General features: G+C 35.2%; 1 protein-coding gene across 1 annotated transcript; it reads left to right on the plus strand.

Annotated features, from left to right (window-relative positions):
• The first annotated feature begins 5305 nt into the window (after window positions 1-5305).
• Window positions 5306-16292, plus strand: LOC110461207 (ras-related protein Rab-7a). Its single transcript, XM_021514579.1, has 5 exons — window positions 5306-5411; window positions 7305-7360; window positions 8484-8610; window positions 11728-11946; window positions 12266-16292. Exons 2-5 carry the CDS (start codon window positions 7308-7310, stop codon window positions 12482-12484), a joined length of 618 nt encoding a protein of 205 aa, XP_021370254.1. The 5' UTR covers window positions 5306-5411; window positions 7305-7307; the 3' UTR covers window positions 12485-16292.
• Window positions 16293-18849: the final 2557 nt, after the last annotated feature.

An 18849-nucleotide genomic window follows, 5' to 3' on the forward strand; every position in this document is an offset into this window, starting at 1 on the left:
CAGAAATCTCTTGGACAATTTTACTGTAGCAGGAAATAGGTTAGAAATCCATCTTGGTCAATTTTATTGTAGCAGTAAATAGGTCAGAACTCTCTCTTGATCTATTTTACTGTAGCAGTAAAAAGGTCAGAAATTTCTCTTGGTCTATTTTACTGTATCAGTTAATAGGTCAGAAATCCCTCTTGGTCAATTTTACTGTAGCAGGAAATAGGTCAGAAATCTCTCTTTGTCTATTTTACTGTAGCAGTAAAAAGGTCAGAAATTTCTCTTGGTCTATTTTATTGTAGCAGTAAATAGGTCAGAACTCTCTCTTGATCTATTTTACTGTAGCAGTAAATCGGTCAGAAATCTCTCTTGGTTTGTTTTACTGTAGCACTAAATAGGGCAGAAATCTCTCGGTCTATTTTACTATAGCAGTAAATAGGTCACCTCTCTTGGTCTATTTTACTGTAGCATTAAATGGGTCAGAAATCCCTCTTGGTCCATTTTACTGTACCAGTAAATATGTCAGAAATCTCACTTGGAACATTTTACTGTATCAGTAAATATGTCAGAAATCTCTCTTGGTCAATTTTACTGTAGCAGGAAATAGGTCAAAAATCTCATGGTCCATTTTACTGTAGCAGGAAATAGGTTAGAAATCCATCTTGGTCAATTTTATTGTAGCAGTAAATAGGTATCTCTCTTGGTCTATTTTGCTGTAGAAGTAAATAGGTCAGAAATCTCTCTTTGTCTATTTTACTGTAGCAGTAAAAAGGTCAGAAATCTCTCTTGGTCAATTTTACTGTAGCAGGAAATAGGTCAAAAATCTCATGGTCCATTTTACTAGAGCACTAAATAGGTCAGAAATCTCATGGTCCATTTTACTAGAGCACTAAATAGGTCAGAAATCTCTCTTAGTCTATTTTACTGTAGCAGTAAAAAGGTCAGAAATCTCTCTTGGTTTGTTTTACTGTAGCACTAAATAGGGCAGAAATCTCTCGGTCTATTTTTCTATAGCCCTAAATAGGTCAGAAATCTCTTGGTCAATTTTACTGTTGCAGGAAATAGGTCAGAAATCCCTCTTTGTCCATTTTACTGTAGCGCTAAATAGGTCTGAAATCTCTCTTGGTCCATTTCACTGTAGCAGTAAATATGTCAGAAATCTCTCTTGGTCAATTTTACTGTTGCAGGAAATAGGTCAGAAATCCCTCTTTGTCCATTTTACTGTAGCGCTAAATAGGTCAGAAATCTCTCATGGTCCATTTTACTATAGCACTAAATAGTTCATTTCTCTTTGTCTATTTTACTGTAGCAGTAAATACATCAGAAATCCCTCTTGGTCAATTTTATTGTAGCAGTAAATAGGTTTCTCTCTTTGTCTATTTTGCTGTAGCAGTAACTAGGTCAGAAATCTCTCTTGGTTTGTTTTACTGTAGCACTAAATAGGTCAGACATCTCTCGGTCTATTTTTCTATAGCCCTAAATAGGTCAGAAATCTCTTGGTCTATTTTACTGTATCATTAAATAGGTCAGAAATCCCTCTTTGTCCATTTTACTGTAGCGCTAAATAGGTCTGAAATCTCTCTTGGTCCATTTTACTGTCGCAGTAAATATGTCAGAAATCTCTCTTGGTCCATCTTACTGTAGCAGTAAATATGTCAGAAATCTCACTTGGAACATTTTACTGTAGCAGTAAATAGATCAGAAATCCCTCTTGGTCTATTTTACTATAGAACTAAATAGGTCAGAAATGTCTCTTGATCTATTTTACTATAGCAGTAAATAGGTCACCTCTCTTGGTCTATTTTACTGTATAAGTAAATAGGTCAGAAATCCCTCTTGGTCAATTTTACTGTAGCAGGAAATAGGTCAAAAATCTCTCTTGGTAAATTTTACTGTAGCAGGAAATAGGTTAGAAATCCATCTTGGTCAATTTTATTGTAGCAGTAAATAGGAATCTCTCTTGGTATATTTTGCTGTAGCAGAAAATAGGTCAGAAATCTCTCTTAGTCTATTTTACTGTAGCAGTAAATCGGTCAGAAATCTCTCTTGGTTTGTTTTACTGTAGCACTAAATAGGTCAGACATCTCTCGGTCTATTTTTCTATAGCACTAAATAGGTCAGAAACCTCTTGATCTATTGTACTATAGCAGTAAATAGGTCAGAAATGCCTCTTGGTCAATTTTACTGTAGCAGGAAATAGGTTAGAAATCTCATGGTCCATTTTACTGTAGCACTAAATAGGTCAGAAATCTCTCGGTCTATTTTTCTATAGCACTAAATAGGTCAGAAATCTCTCTTGGTCCATTTTACTGTAGCAGTAAATAGGTCATCTTTATTGGTCTATTTTACTGTAGTAGTAAATAGGTCAGAAATCTCTCTTGGTCTATTTTACTGTAGCAGTAAATAGGTCATCTCTCTTGGTGGGTGCCAAGTTCCCTCCAGGACCTCTTGTTAAAGGTGACATTGACCAACACTAAGACAATACATATATGAAGACAGGTGGTGAACAAATTCAGCACAATATATAACAGTTCATTAGTTATTGCTGGAATGACTTGACTTGTGAAATTCTGTTTAATATTCTGAAGTAATTAGAAATTATAAACATATGAGCCACGAAGACAAATGTCATGAACAGTTCCACATTACAGGATATTGTAGGAACATTATGACGTCCACTCTCCATCCAGCCGGCGAGATCTGTACTGAACTGATGGATCAATATGTTTGGATGTCTATGCAGAAGTGCCGCTTTACAGGTACATGCATCGTCGGATACCCACGGTTGATTTCACGGTTGGTTGATTTCGCAACCGTGGGTAGTAGCCAGTTGAACAACTTATTCTGAATAGCCAAGACGTCTAGGGTCCCAATATCTGCCTGTGGCATGCTAAGATAAATTACCATGACTTTCAAGGTCATGGGTAACATTTCTAAAACATTTAAGCAGCTTCTAAGTATCCAAGATGCTTTGGGTCAACATATTTCAGGCGTGGCATTCTTTGAGTATTTGTATCATATCAGGTTGATTTTGTTTTTCAACCAAATTTACTCCTAGACAATGAGACAGCCAAAATCATAAAAATAATTGCAGTATTGTATTTAAAAATCATCATCATCAATCACCATCACTTAGTCGCACTACATTTATTTTGGAGAAAAAACAACACATTCGACAAATAGCACAATGTTAATTATTTTATTTAGAGATCCAGGAAAAAAGAAGTACGATTGTATAACAAACAAGCATTGAGTGACGTCAACACAATACCATTGAAATGGTATGCATGTAGCGGACGACAGCAACAATGCCGACATACTATGGTAGAGAGACTTGCAATATCATCATAACGACAACCTGTGCATATTTCCTTGTTTTTGATTAGTCGTTAAATAACAGCTTCATTACCAAACGTTACAAATCATATGCAACGCGTTAGCCAAGTTCGTAAGTGAGTCTCCAGATGACAGAGATAACAGATAAGTAGATCGAGTGGGTTGCAAAGTCATTTCATGTGCAATGCTTGATTTTAAAACGACTAGGATATCAAGGATGAGAACTTCTAGTAGCTTATCATCCTCGATATCCAGGGATTACGCTCAATTTCGCTCTCTGCACCCCTGGAAATTATATGTCATGAGCAAAATTGAAGGCGCGAAAGTGAGCGTAACCCCTGGATTTACTCAACAGTATGCGATGTAGGAGATACAGCTGCGCTGCTCCCTTATCGAAGTACCGACATCATATATAGTCATATATTGCAGAGTACGGACTTCAGGCGCGTAGCTGCTTATACGCTGGAAGCGTGGAATGTTCAAACGGAAAAAACACTGCTTGTTGCACCCCCTTGTCCCCGCCCTGGACCCGCTCCTAAATGAATCTACTCCGAGTAAGGGCTAGCTACGCCCCTGTACTTTGCGAGTTGTCAATTGTCACAATTAGCCTCACATTAACTATAATGCACATGCATGTTAGTTGACAGATTTTATGTATAATCTAAATATTAAATATGACTGAATACCCTTTCCTATGCCTCTAATTCTTCTCTCACTAACGATAGGAGATCTTAATTAACTGCCTAGATATGTACTGCTCATCTCCGTAGCGCAACACTATGTAGGAAAGGCGGGATGGGCATCGGGTGTATTAGCTTAGTTGCTTCCGTATTCTACGTGTAACTTTATGACATGATCACTGAAATATGAATTTGTGATTAAAGGAATCAAGGCTAAATTACGTATGAACAAACTAAGACCATAATTTAAAAGAGCAGGAAAAAAATCTGTATACCTTAGATTTAAAGAACAGTGCAAGAACTTCAGAGCAAGTCTGTGCAATAACACTTGTTGACCGTGGAGGCAAGATTGTCAGTCAGTACGTTTTTGTCAGGTTTTATACTGTAACGCAATGACGCTGTTATCTGATTGTGACGTCACAAAAAGTTAAGGACGCTGCATGCACTGATGTGGGATTACAAGACTATTTCATGCCCATGGGAGTAGGATAGGGAAAATATTACCCACTGGTTTTCAAATCGGGTGATACACGACTGAAGTTTGACGAGGGGTTTGCACCCATTTGAAAATCCTGAGGTGTAATTCCCAATTTACATCCCTGAAGATTTTAAAAGAGTATAAATTATGTCTCATTCAAAACCCAAGAATAATGACAAAAGTTTCCGCATCCAGTAATCAGGGATTTTTTTTTTTTTTTTTCATTATCACATTTTACTAGTAAAAAAATAATCTTTCCCTGACCAGAAGTGTGAATATGTATGTATGTCTAAATAGGGGGCAAAGAATTCGTTCATAACCGCCATTAAATCACCAAATTTGTTACACTTATCACAGTTGAAATTTGGCCTCGCTTTCTCTTTATATAGAGTTATGGCCCTTTGATCAATGTTGACATATTTTCTGTAATACAAAGTTTTGAAAAGGGGCATGATTACTAGAAATGTCATTATGAGACAGTTTATGAATTTGTAAGATCAAGGATGTACATAATAGTGTAGTCATTTTTTGAAGAGGGTCCCTAATAACCATTACGTAGCAAAACTTAGGCCTTAGATTGTGTAAGCTTACTGTTGTATAAAATTAGTTATTTCACGGACTTAGATAACTAATCTAATCTAATTCCGTGGTTATTTTAAAATTTGAAATACAAATGTTTCAAGCCATAAATGCGTATTTCTGTTACTACAGTAAATAAACATTAACAGTCTAAAGACCACACAATCATTCGATCTGACTAGGAGTCACGTTCACAAGTGGGCTGCCATGTTGGAAAATAGAACTGAGGCAAGGAAGGAAAGATGACGTCATGGGTCACGCGACTACGCCATTTTGCAGTAGGTGTCATATGCAGAGCACAGGTACTAGCATTGCACGGAGAATATCTGTCAGCTGTCACTTATTGAGGAAAGGTATTGTATTTTCTCGTATTGAAATTGGATTTTAAGTACATTATTGATGTTTAGATTGTTAAAAGTCGAAAAATGATACATGATTTTGACTATAAATCGAATATATTCAGCACAACTGACGTTCTGTTTCATGGTCCATCTTGTGACTCGTTTCTGCTATGTGCGTTTCAATCTTGATTCAATTAGTAAATTAGAGACTCTTGACGTTAGTTATATTAGCTTTTGCTTCATTAAACATGTAAACAAGGATTAAAATGTAAAAGCAAGTATGTCGATGTTGAAAAGTACTACAGTCCTATATATTTTGCCTCCCATTTTAGGGAGGGTCACCATAGTTGCCCATTAGTTGTCAACTCAATATTTACAGTACAGCTCGCTTCAGTAATTCCTGTGTGAAGTTTTGATACTCGTAAAATTATAAAATTAATTATTTTATTTGCCATACAACTGTGTCTTGCCGCGAGTAGCCATGCCATGATCCAAATAAATATATATGACTGATGGTCACATTGACGTGTCTGAAGATAAAAAAAAAAGTAGGCTACATAGAGTATATTGATGGTAAACAACATGTGTGGGTTGATCATGATGACTGGGGAACAAATGACACAAATGCTACAACCTGTTTGATATAGCCACACCCATTTGTTTTTGGTGTTCATAGTGTTACGATACACATTTAATACATTATTATTTTGTCTTTCCTTATCTTGTGATGTCAGAATGCCCTCTTTTTTGTTCCGTGTTGCATGGGTCGCATTGCTGGTCTGATATCATATCACAGTCACAAGAAAAATCTTTTTCATTGAGAGTTACACTGCGGGTAGTCATGTGACTACAATCACATTCACAAGATCTGGGACAAAATCTTTGTTGCTGATTACTCTAGCTTAACCTTACGTCAATTTAAATCATATCATACACCCTTATAATGTCATCATAGGAGGGAGGATATTATTCTTCTGAATCAGGTAGGCATTTTTTTTTTTTAACTACGTATACAAGAATCTTTGTCAGGGGTATGCGATAGGCTTTTCTTTGCAATACTGCCCATAGTTGGCAGTTGAATCAGTTGTGTCTACTCTGCTTACTATATTATTATTAGTATTAAATAAGATTTATTAATTTAAGCTGAAGTCACAAGTTTCTTACCACCAATATACAAGTAGTTAGGAGTTTTAGAAATAAAACCCTGTCTTCAGTTTTGTCATATTTTAGCAGTAACAAGGTTTTCATTTAAAGTGGTTAATTTGACTGAACACTGAAATATACATGGGTGTTTAAATTGATTATGCAAGAAAATATATGTTTCCATTCAAAACTTCAGTGCTTAACATTAAAAATTGTGTATTTATGAACAACAAATGATCATGATAAATAAGTAAAAAAAATGGTGGAAATAGAAAGTATAGGGCCAACTTTCATTGGGAATTGGCCTCCGGTAGGGACCCCATAAACATCTGTCCTGGCAATTATATATCCCTGATAATATTGATTAATATACAGCTGACTGGTGAAGTTGAATATTGTACAGAGTGGCTGATGATGAAAGTTTGCATGATTTTTTTTTGAAAATAAACTCTTACAGGATATATACGCGATGGACTCTTTTTCCCCACATCCCTTTGATATCTTTGATCTTTTGTTTACCACACTAATTCTATATTCAAAAACATTTCTGAAACTTTGGGGAAATTTTCAACTTATAGTAGATTTTATCAAAATTTTGTTGTGGACTGGTGTCATTAAAATGGAAATTATACACTGACATAATATCACTTCACAAATTACTCTTCAAACTTAATTTGAATATGCAGTGGAGTATTCATATTTTATCAATTTGTATATATATTATAGATATCTTACTAAGTTACTGTTTGTTTGATGTTACAGAAAATGTCGTCAAGAAAGAAGGTTTTGTTAAAGGTGATAATACTGGGAGACAGTGGGTAAGTTCAGCATTTCTTTCTATTTCTGTCGTGTATTGGAAAGACTTCACCTCAGTACTTACTATATGAGCTTTCAGGGTTCTGCTTCAGTTACCTGGTACATTTTGTGTTATGAAAGTGAAGGGTGAATTTGAAACTATGTTTGTCACACAACTATTGCATTATGGGATGAATACAATGATGTGATATTTTAATGACAGCTATTATGTATAATACATACAGTAAATGTCTTCAAAATGTGACTAGATTGTATTACATTGTTCAGCAGCTTGCTATTCTTCTTGGTAAAAATCTTCTGCATTAAATGTAATTCCTAATTCAAACAGTGTTTGACTGGTGTACAGTACCAAATATCAAGGAACTCAGACTTTACAATTGATTTTACAATTGAATGATACATAAAATGTAACAGGTCATGGAGGAGAATAACAACCTTTGTTAATTATTGGTGCTTTGATGTTTTCTTGGCCTTTAGTCCTTTAACTTGTATATAATAACACCTATTGAAACAACAGAATTGACACATTAGACATGAAATCCAATGTTGAAGACTATAGTGATAATAGTTAAGTGACAGTAGTAAAAGAAAATGTATTCATTTTACCTGCATAATATTATAATCAAATACATTTTAAGGGAAAGAGAATTTGTTTCCATTTTATGCAAGACTTTTATGTAGAACCTGACTGAAATGTCAACTTTTTCATAAATCTTAAGAAATAGGAACTATTATTACCTTTGCATAAAACTGAAGTCCACTTTCCTTGCAGTTCAGTAAGGCTCTATGCAAAGTTTGATACCAACTAGTTGTAGTTTCTGTAGTTGTTCTTTGGTATTGATAAAACATCAATTACCAGGTTTTTTTTGCTGAACTTTAGCAGGACACTGTAAAAGTAACATTTCTCCTAGAGGTGAAATTAAAAAAAAAAAGTGTATATTTAGGTTATACATCTGACAAAGATGTGTTGTAGTTATACAATATTTTAAGTGAAAGGGAATGCTATACAAACAAGGAAATTAACAAGTAGCCTAAACTTTAAACCCATTGATTAAAGGGTCAGTGAGTTATGAATTAATCATTTGTACATGTGATATTAATCCTTGTTGTCTTTCTGGATTACAGTGTGGGGAAAACATCACTTATGAACCAGTATGTAAACAAAAAGTTCAGTAACCAGTACAAGGCCACCATAGGAGCTGATTTTCTAACCAAGGAGGTGATGGTGGATGATAGACTTGTCACGATGCAGGTAAGACAACAGCTAATATTCGTAGATTATCACACTGTGTTAACAGGGTTTGTTCCGAGAACAATTTTCTCTTCGCGAGCACATGTACATGTATAATATTGAGAGGCCACTGCAGGTGGACAAGATATTATCCACATGCAAACGATGAGAAAATGTTTGAACGACAAACCCTGAAAACATTGTAATAAACTGTTTATCATCTATATACCATTACCTTGTATATTTCTCCATTCGTAAAAAGTCAACTAAATACTGTATCATCATCAAGATCCTTGGTCTGTGACAAACGACTGAATTTGCCAAATGTTTTTCCTGTTGGCTTTTCATGTTTCCTGTCATTAATTTCCTTTTCAATGTGTTCACACTTAGGATTTTAAATTTGCCTTACGTTATGATATAGGAGAACCATTTGTGATAGCGAAGTGTTGCATACTCAATAGGATCTAGCAGCCCTTTATATAGAGTTATGGCACTTGGTTCACAGTGACATTTTGTCTGGGGCATATCTCACAAACTCTGCTCACTACAGTTGCCAAATTTTGAACTTTTGTGAGTACATCTTGGAAATGTCTTGTACATGTACTGAAGTCATGCCACAGCATTTATATAGTAATGGTTTATATACAGCAAGCATTATCATCTTGGACACATCTTAAATACTGTCACCTACTATAAGGAAATTTTGTATGCAAGTACTGAGTAGTAAGTACCTAGTACTGAAATTGGGTCTCTTGCCCCACTATAAACAAAGTTGTGACCCTTTGTTCATTTTAATACTGATGTTAGTTTGGAGGTTGAGGGGGTGATGGGTTGCTAGCAGTACTTTGCCTTTTTGAATGATTATGTCCCAAGCATTCTTATTAGCTCACCGGGTCCGAAGGACCAAGGTGAGCTTCTGCCAAACCGTGGCGTCCATCGTCCGTCCGTCAACAATTTCTTTAAACGACTTCTGCTTCTTAACTACTGGTTGGAAGTTAACTAAATTTGACTGGAAGCATCCCTAGGTGGTGGGGATTCAAAATTGTACAAATGGTGGGGGTGCACCCCCAGGGGGCTGAGGGGCGGGGCAAAAAGGGGGCAATTTGGCTATATTGCTTTAAGCGACATCTCCTCTTGAACTATGCCATGGATATCAACCATATTTGACTGGAAGCAATCCTAGGTGGTGTGGATTCAAAATTGTACAAATGGTTGGGCTGACCCCCCAGGGGGCTGAGGGGCGGGGCCAAAAGGGGGCATTTTGGCTATATTGCTACAAACGACTAATTCTGTAGAACTATGCACTGGATATCAATCATATTTAATCAGAAGCATTCATGGGAGGCAGGGATTCAAAATTGTACAAATGGTGTGGCTGACCCCCGTGGCGGCTGAGGGGTGGGGCCAAAAAGGGTTATTTAGCTATATTACTTCGAGTGACTTCTTCTCTGGAACTAAGAGATAGATATCAACCATATTTGACTGGAAGCATCCCTAGGTGGTGGGGATTCAAAATTGTACAAATGGAAGGGGTGACCGCCCAGGGGGCTGTGGGCTGTGGGCTGGGCCAAAAGGGGGCAATTTGGCTATATTTCTATAAATGACTTCTTGGTTTAAACATATTTTTATTGCCTTGAAAATGACAAAAAGGATTGGGCACAAGTTCTTACAACTTAATTAAGCCCTCTCCTAACTTAAATACAGTTTACGTACATCATAGCTGTCTTAACATGTACATTTCATTTTTATTTTATTTTTTATTTTTTTAAATTTAAGTTGAATTATTAAAATAGGTTGTTGACGACTGTTTCTCTGTACCCCGACCTACTCATAGAGAATTAACCGAGGTTTTCACACAGATAAAGAAAATTCAATTCTTCGAACATGATGTATTGTTGTAATTAAGACTACTTACTAGAAGCGGTTTGTATCCTTAATGTACTTACATACATAGTTAAAGGTTTTACTGTTTTGTTCAAAAGTGAGATCATGATTACCCCAGAGAAGTGTGTTTATGTCTGTTAGGAGGATCTCTGGAAGATTTAAGTTCATAAGATTTCTTACCAGGTGATTTCTTACAGTTGAGTAATTTGGACATGTATAGAAATAGTGATGTACATTTTCTACTTCCCCACATAAACATAAAGGGTTATCACTGAGGTTAACTCTATAAATGTCATATTGAAGACTGCTGCATTTGTTCCTAAGTCTGGTGTGTAAAATTGTAAATTTTCTATCTCCTACTGTTAAAATTTTTGGAATAGAACTTCTTCCAGAGAACTATACCATGGATATTGATCATATTTGGTTGGCAGCATTCATGGGAGGCAGGGATTCAAAATTGTACAAATGGCCGGGCTGACTCCCCGGGCTAAGGGGTGGGGCCAAAAGAAATTATTACTTGGAAATGGTTGAGATCCCCACCATATAACCATATATACAATTGCTGAGTATAAAGAGAGGAATGCACATTTGCTTCCAGGATGGCCCTAGCGTCTGGCCCCACCCTTGCAGACATAACCCCTGGTTTATAACTTCGAAACGGTTGAGATCCCCAACCCAAAACTATATATACAAATGCTGGCCAAAAAGAGACAATTGCAGTCATGATATTATAATTGATCCAAGGGACCTAGTTTCTGAGTCACAGCTTGGAAACAGTTGAGATCCCCACCCCATAACCATACATAAAATTGCTGGACATAAAAAATCAAATACAGATATGCTACAAGGATTGGACTTGGGGGCTGGCATATTCCCTTGCATCTCATTTGGATAATATTTTGCCATGATTGCTTAAATATCCAGGTGAGCGATACAGGCCCTCTAGGCCTCTTGTATTACAGTAAGAAAAAAAGAAAAAAAGTAAACAAAGAAGCATCAACACCAAGGATTACGTTACGGAAGACGTTTTATTGTTGACATGTTTCAGTAGGCAAGGCCTACCGCCATCAGAACCAAAAGTGAAAGCTTAATTCTCCTCTGGTATGAGAGTAACTTATCTAATTTGTTAAACCCTATGCTGAATTTCCACAATTCAGGTGATGGCAGGCTGCTGGCAGCAATATATGTAAGGCAACTTGTGGTGTTTCAATGAATCAATAGTTTTGGCTGATACGTATTTGCTTCTCTTTTCAGATTTGGGATACAGCGGGTCAGGAAAGATTCCAGAGTTTGGGTGTGGCATTCTACAGAGGAGCAGATTGTTGTGTTTTAGTTTTTGATGTTACAATGCCAAATACATTTAGATCTCTGGACAGTTGGAGGGATGAATTTCTTATACAGGCTAGTCCACGTGACCCAGATAACTTCCCCTTTGTTGTAATAGGAAATAAAATTGACCTGGAAAATAGGGCGGTAAGTACATAATACTAGTACATGTATATATTAAATTTGAAAAGAGTCATTTTCTTGGATAATTTAATGAGTCTTAAAGATTTGAGCAAGTTATGAAAACATCTCAAAAATATTGCAAAATTTGTTATCCTACAGATATGTTGCATACAAAAATAAGAGACTAAGCAGTGTAAAAAAACAAACTGCATGAATAGGATCAAGAATATGTACACACCAGTCTCTGAAAGTATGTACAACACCTGTAATGCGGTGTTGATGTGTGAATTATATGTAGGTTTTCCTCATCTCTTTATTAGTGAGATGTTTTTTTTCTTTGCAGGTGACAGCAAAGCGAGCCCAGAGTTGGTGTAACACCAAGGGAGAAATTCCCTACTTCGAAACAAGTGCGAAAGAAGCCATAAACGTAGAGCAGGCTTTCCAGACAGTGGCCAAGAATGCCTTGGCACAGGAGAATGATGTTGAGCTGTACAATGAGTTTCCAGATCAAATCAAAATCACCAACGACCAGAACAAGCCTAAAGATGGCTGTGGATGCTAATAGAATTAGCTGTATAAGTGATTTGAAATGACAAAGACAATTTCAGCTTTTATAGTTGTGAATGTCTCAAACAATTCCAGCTGTGCGAATGGTACATTGATATCAGTCTGTGTCCAGTGCTTGATGTGTGATTGGAATGCTGGAACATTGACTCTTGTAATACTCTGCCAAGTTTGTGATGTCTAGATCCCACTCGTAGCAAATTTCACTAGCTAACTGACATGTTCAATAACAATTCTGTATCCTAAAATAGAAAGCATGTGTTCTGGTTGGATAACTATCTGTTACAAGAACCTTGAAAACCTTTTGTCTCTTCACAAATGGTTCAGAGTGCAGGAATTAACTTGAACATGTCATTTATAAGTTACTGAAACAGATGCCACTGGATCTAGGTCACAAGCACCTCCATAGGGATCAAACTTTAAATAGGTACTGAGTTGACATTTTGGAATGACATTCTATACTTCAATAACAAGGGGAGATATTTTTATTTATAGTGATTGCTATTTTGGCCATTATAGCAATAGAAGACGATGTATGTCTTCAGATGGCCATTACTGGTGTAAAATCCTATGATGGATAATCACTGTTTTGCGTGACATCTGTGGCTGAATTTCTTTGCTGGTTTTTACAAATTCTGTTAAAAGATTGATTATGGTGCAATTATTTATTTATGTGTTACGATCAATATTAATTAAAATGTAAAAATGTGTATCAGTGCTTGCTCTTTTTTGGATGGAATATTTTATAAAATAGAGAAATGAAAACAACATGATATTTATGACTCGACATTCAAGATAGTGTTAAGTACAGTTTTCCACATACCTGTTGGTCATATGCACTTGCAGTGTCCAAGAATTTCATTTTGAAATCATAGTTCAGATTTGTTTTATTTCACTGTTTTCTGTTTTTGTTGTTGAATGAACTAGTGACATTTGTCTAGTCGTTATACCTACTTATTTCAAAACTTGATAAAGAGCAAAGATCCTGTCATTACTGGCTGTCTTTTAAAAAAAATCAACATTTACTATGCTTGACAGTTTTAGAATTGTAAGTTACAGATAAAATTATGTTGTATAAATGTATATCCTGTCTTGTACATAGTAGTTTTGTGCAGGTTTAAATTAAAATCTTTCTGGATAAGTTTGGCATTCAAAAGTTCCTTTTTAAGTATGTAAATCATAGCATGAAAAACATTATATCATTCATTATGTATTATGATTTATGTATATTATGTAAAAGGTGTGTAAAGTCAGGACCTGGTTGTCAACGAGTTTACTTAAAACTTACTCTAGCTAGATATAGTGTATTTGCAAAAAAATTGAAATCCATCACTCAAAGTACATCAAGAAGGAATCAAAACATTCATCTGAAAACTAAAACCCACAAATATTTGTCAATTTCTGGGTATTTCCCAAAAATAAAAATAAATGAAAATTTATGGTAACCACTGTTTTAGCTAATCAATAAGTAAGTTTTAGGTTTTGCACAACTTGGCCCAGTTGTGCCAAATTTATATTGTGTATATAAAATGGATATTAAAATGATGGTAAATGGTCTTCAAAAATCAATACAAGAACAAAGATTTCTTTTTCTTTTTCCTCAGTACAAAATTTTATAATAATCTTGTAATTTTGACTGTAATAGTTGAATTTAAAACTTGTTTTATTTTGGTATTTTACAAGTCCAACTTTTTTGTTTCACAGTGTTGTGTTGCTGAATCATATTGTCTAGCGAAAAAAGTTCCAGAGAAATAGCTGGCTTCATTAGGAGTGTCATGACTTGAATTACATAATGTACTGGTCACAAAATAACATTACTTGTTAAATTTTATGATTGATGATTATGTGACCAGGAAAAAGATATGATTTCAAATTGATAAAAAAAATTATGGGTAAATTAACGGCCAGTTTATGAAGCATGACCTCTTTTATCAGATAGTGTTAGGGCAAAAATTGCTTGAAATGCATATATCTTCTCTGAAAAGAGAGTTTATTTAGATGATAAGGATGATGTATACATGTATGTATGCTATTCAAAGCATCTGTATATATATATATATAATACATGTATATATTCTGCACTGTTATTTGTTTGTTGTATAATTGATCCATCTGATCACATCTATCCCATCTATGAATGATTTGGATATATAATTTTATTAGTTGTAATTGCAGTGTGTGTTGAGTAAAGAGTGAGCGAGTGTATAAGAGAAGACAATAGTAATTGAACTTCACACAATGCTAATATTAGTACATCGTATATATTTATAGTTCTCCTAACATTTTCTACAAAAACTAAAGACTTGAAATTGTAGAAAAGTTCTGTTTGCAATCATGACAGTTGAAAGTTGGAAAATCTTTTTCATTTCTTTTCAATAAATTTGAGAACTTAAGTCATGCTTAGAGAATTTACCAAAAGATTATGACTGAATGAGTGAAGTGTCTAAATGCAGGAATGTGTATATCAGAAAATTTGCTTGAGATGGAGTGTATACTTATTAAGTACCTGGTAGTTCATGTATATAGACATTTTATTATTATTGTAAATGGTTGTCCATGGGTATACATGTATATACAATCCCGGAATAGCTTTCAACATGCAATTTCTACAGCATATCGTACAGTGGAGATTTATCCTAAGAGAATGTTGTCTGGGTGAGAAGTAGCTTTCACATTATTTGATTTTTGTCATCATATCTGAGATTTGCAATTTTGCTTTACTAAAGTACAATAATGTTCTTGGCAATGGAAAAATGCTTAAAAAAATCTGATTTTTTCACAACTTAATTCAAATGATTTAAAAAAAATATTGTCATCAGCACAACTCATTCATGAAATTTGGTAATAAAAGTTGTTCCTATGGAACAGCTGTTGGCATGTATTTATTTTGTTGCAAATGAAACTACCACTATACAAAAAATAGCTGTTGATTTGTTACTGCATCTGTTTGACTGGGCTTCTAGTCATGGCCATCACATCTTGCTACTTGTGATTGTCATATTTTAGAGTCTTGATTGTCCCATTTTAAGTCTCCTCCCGATTGTCACTACTTAGACTCCTGAACTTTCCACTTTTGACTTGTGATTCATGACTTCCACTATTAGATGTCATGTGTTAGACTGGTGATTTCTACATCTTAAGTCTCCTCCCGATTGTCACTTTGTAGGCACAAGATCGCCTCTAGCCTGCTCCTGTGATGCTTTCAGAATAATTGTGATAAACTTTTTTCAAGTTCCACAACTCTCATAATGTAGTACTTTGGTTTGAAAGCCTCTGTCCAATGATGGGGATCCTGCTTAACCTAAAGGCAGAATCACTAAGCATTCTTCAGACTTGCTGTTTTTCAGTGCAGTAGTAATTCATGTACATAAATTCTGCTTCAACAGGAATTTTGAAAGGTAGTAATACAGATATAAGAAAACTAGAAAGAAAGCAACATATTGTATTCGTGAATATGTTCTTAGAAACATATATATTTGGTTTGTTGGGTGCATTAGGGTGTCGACGTCCCAAAAACTGGCCAATCAGTACAACCATAAGGGGAAGAGAATGTGTGACCTGTTTTATGAATTATGGTGTACTATTTTTACATTAACAAATAAAAAATATTGCAGTATGATATGTAATTATGACATCTTAAAAAACACAATTCTAATGTTTAAATTGATGTATATTATAATGCATGCGACACCACTGTTTACATCAAATACATGCCAATAGTATGCATGCATCTCGTCATTCTAATGCTTAGAGATGAAATATTATACATACGATGTACTTTATGAATAAAATCATCAATAAATCATAAAAGATATTCTTACATTTCTTTTTCCTGAACCAAAGACTTTTCTGTTTTGAAAATCTACTGTGGAAAATTATTGCTGTAAGAAATTCCATCTGGCTTGAATTTAGGCAACACAAAATATCCTTGCTCGATTGTATGTACGCTTAAGCACACTTGTGAATACATGCAGATAGTTTAAAAAGGTCATTGAAAAATGTTTACAAAAAGAAAATTCACGGTAACATGTTTGTGAGGTCGTTGGTTGATGAAAGGAAGTGGCATCATGATCACACTTGTAGTTGATGATGACACTTTTCACGACAAGAGATTCCTGAAGGGTCTTTATGTCTTGCTATCTAAAGTCAAACTAGAGATTTACTTTTATGAGCAAAAACATGTCTCCCCTTGTAAGCCAATATGTATATTTGACGTGAAAGGTCACGGTACCCATAACGATTCTCAAGATCCATCTAAAAAGTTCACACATATTTGATTTTGACCTTGCTGTCAGGTTACAGTGACCTAATGACAGTGCACTGCACATCATCTGTGGCTGATGCAGGTATACTCAAAGATTCATCAAAATATCTTTGACGGTTTAAAAGTAGAGGCCAGACTAGATGTCACTGAAAAGTTTTCAAGTCGACATTTGACCTTGATGTCGAAGTTACCGTGACCTTTTGAGGGTTCATGGCACATCATCTGTGGGTGATGCAGGTACTCTTAAAGTTTCTTCACAATTTACCATTTTTAAAGTTACGGCCTTGACAAGAAATTATTACGAGAACTAGCAGAACATTACCAACAGAATATGACTCCCTTCTTTCAAAGGGGCAACATAATATTGCACCACAGAAGAAGGATCATAATTATCATGCCTATGTTATCCTGAGATTTGTCCTTAGACATTGATTTTATTTGGATAAAAAAAAATCCTGAAAGAATTAATGTAGAATTTGACCTCCAAACCTTGGAACTTAGAATAAATCCCTACAATATTATTCCATGATGTTTTATGCAACATTTGCTGTGAAGTTATAATTAAATGTGATCAGTGTGTCTTGACCTTGGCATCTTTATCATATACCCAACAGGCCAGTGGCACCAATCCCAACAATGTTTCAGCATAATATTATGCATTGTTCACCATTGAGAAACATTTATTTGACCTATCTGACCTCTACCCTTGACCTTGGTTAATCATAACCCGGTCTAAATCCCTACAGTATTGCTTCAAAATGTTGTGATGTCAAGTTTACTATAATGTCAAAATTAAATTGTTTAACCATGACCTTTTTGATTTCAACCTGAAGGTGACAAAAACAAGACCATTGCAAGAAACAGAATTTTGGTGCCATCACTCCATAGTTTTTTTGTCCAATCATGATGAAACTTCACAGACATCCATTCGTATGAGTTTATGCTTCCACCTTGTGTTAAAACCAAGGACACCATGACTATAAATGGAGTTTGGTGTCATCTCTATACAGACTTCAAATGTTCTCTGGTTATCAAGAAACTTAGCACACATGTTCAGAAACATCACCTTTTGTATAGTTTTGTGTTTTTACCTTCTGGAGTGAAAAGCAATATCGGCATTACTCTAGCTAGAATTTCAGCTGTCATCGTTCCTCCGTCTTCATTTCTTATCCCATTGTTATGAAACTTCATAAATGTCCACAAACCTATACCTTCTGGGGTCAGACACGAGGTCACCTTGACTATAAATAAAATTTCGTTGTCATCACATACAGATTTGTTTTCCAATCTAATTACCATGAAACTCTGCATACATGCTTACAATCATGTCTTTTGTGAGTAGATGTTTCAATTTATGATCAACGTCACTATGGTTAGAATATTTTATGTCGTCTAGCCTCAGACTTTTTATCACATTTTAAAATTAGCCTCTTATCTTTGATCGTAAAAAAAAAAGCAATGGCCAATGTAATAATAAAAGTTTATAAATTGAATGTCTTTACATCTATTTCTGTCACCATGACTTGGGTCTGAGTAAAATAAAAATGTCCACCAATATGACAGATATACTTAAGATATGCTATGTCAATAACTATATATATATAGCTTACACTGGGACTACCTGCTAGTTATCTTCATTGTGAAGATGATAAATATTTCACCTATCAGTATCACCGGTAGTCTTTACCTTGACTTTTGCTCTGTGACCTCTGATTGCATGGCATGTATGTTAGTTTACTTAGGGAGATTTCCATTTGTTATGTAAACCTAATTTTTAGCTCACCTGGTCCAAAGGGCCTTATCAGGACTTGCTGGGGTGCAACATCCATTATTTGTCACCTATTCAGCTGAAGCAGTTCTGGTCCAGAATGGCGAAGTGGATTTTTACTCTATTTGGGCTTGGACATGGGAACTGAGTGTTGTATAAACAAAGGTGTGGTCCATCTGGGGGCAGAGCTCAACAGGGGAGAGATAATTAAATCTTTAGAGATAATTAAATCTTTAGAATTCTTCTCCTTCCTAATGGATAAAGGGAATAAAAACTGTAGCATACATAGACTAAAGGGCTTTAATGTTGTATAAATGTAATCTCCTCCCCC

Source organism: Mizuhopecten yessoensis, unplaced genomic scaffold, assembly GCF_002113885.1.
Source record: "Mizuhopecten yessoensis strain PY_sf001 unplaced genomic scaffold, ASM211388v2 scaffold10591, whole genome shotgun sequence".
In the NCBI taxonomy this organism is placed as follows: Eukaryota; Metazoa; Mollusca; class Bivalvia; order Pectinida; family Pectinidae; genus Mizuhopecten; species Mizuhopecten yessoensis.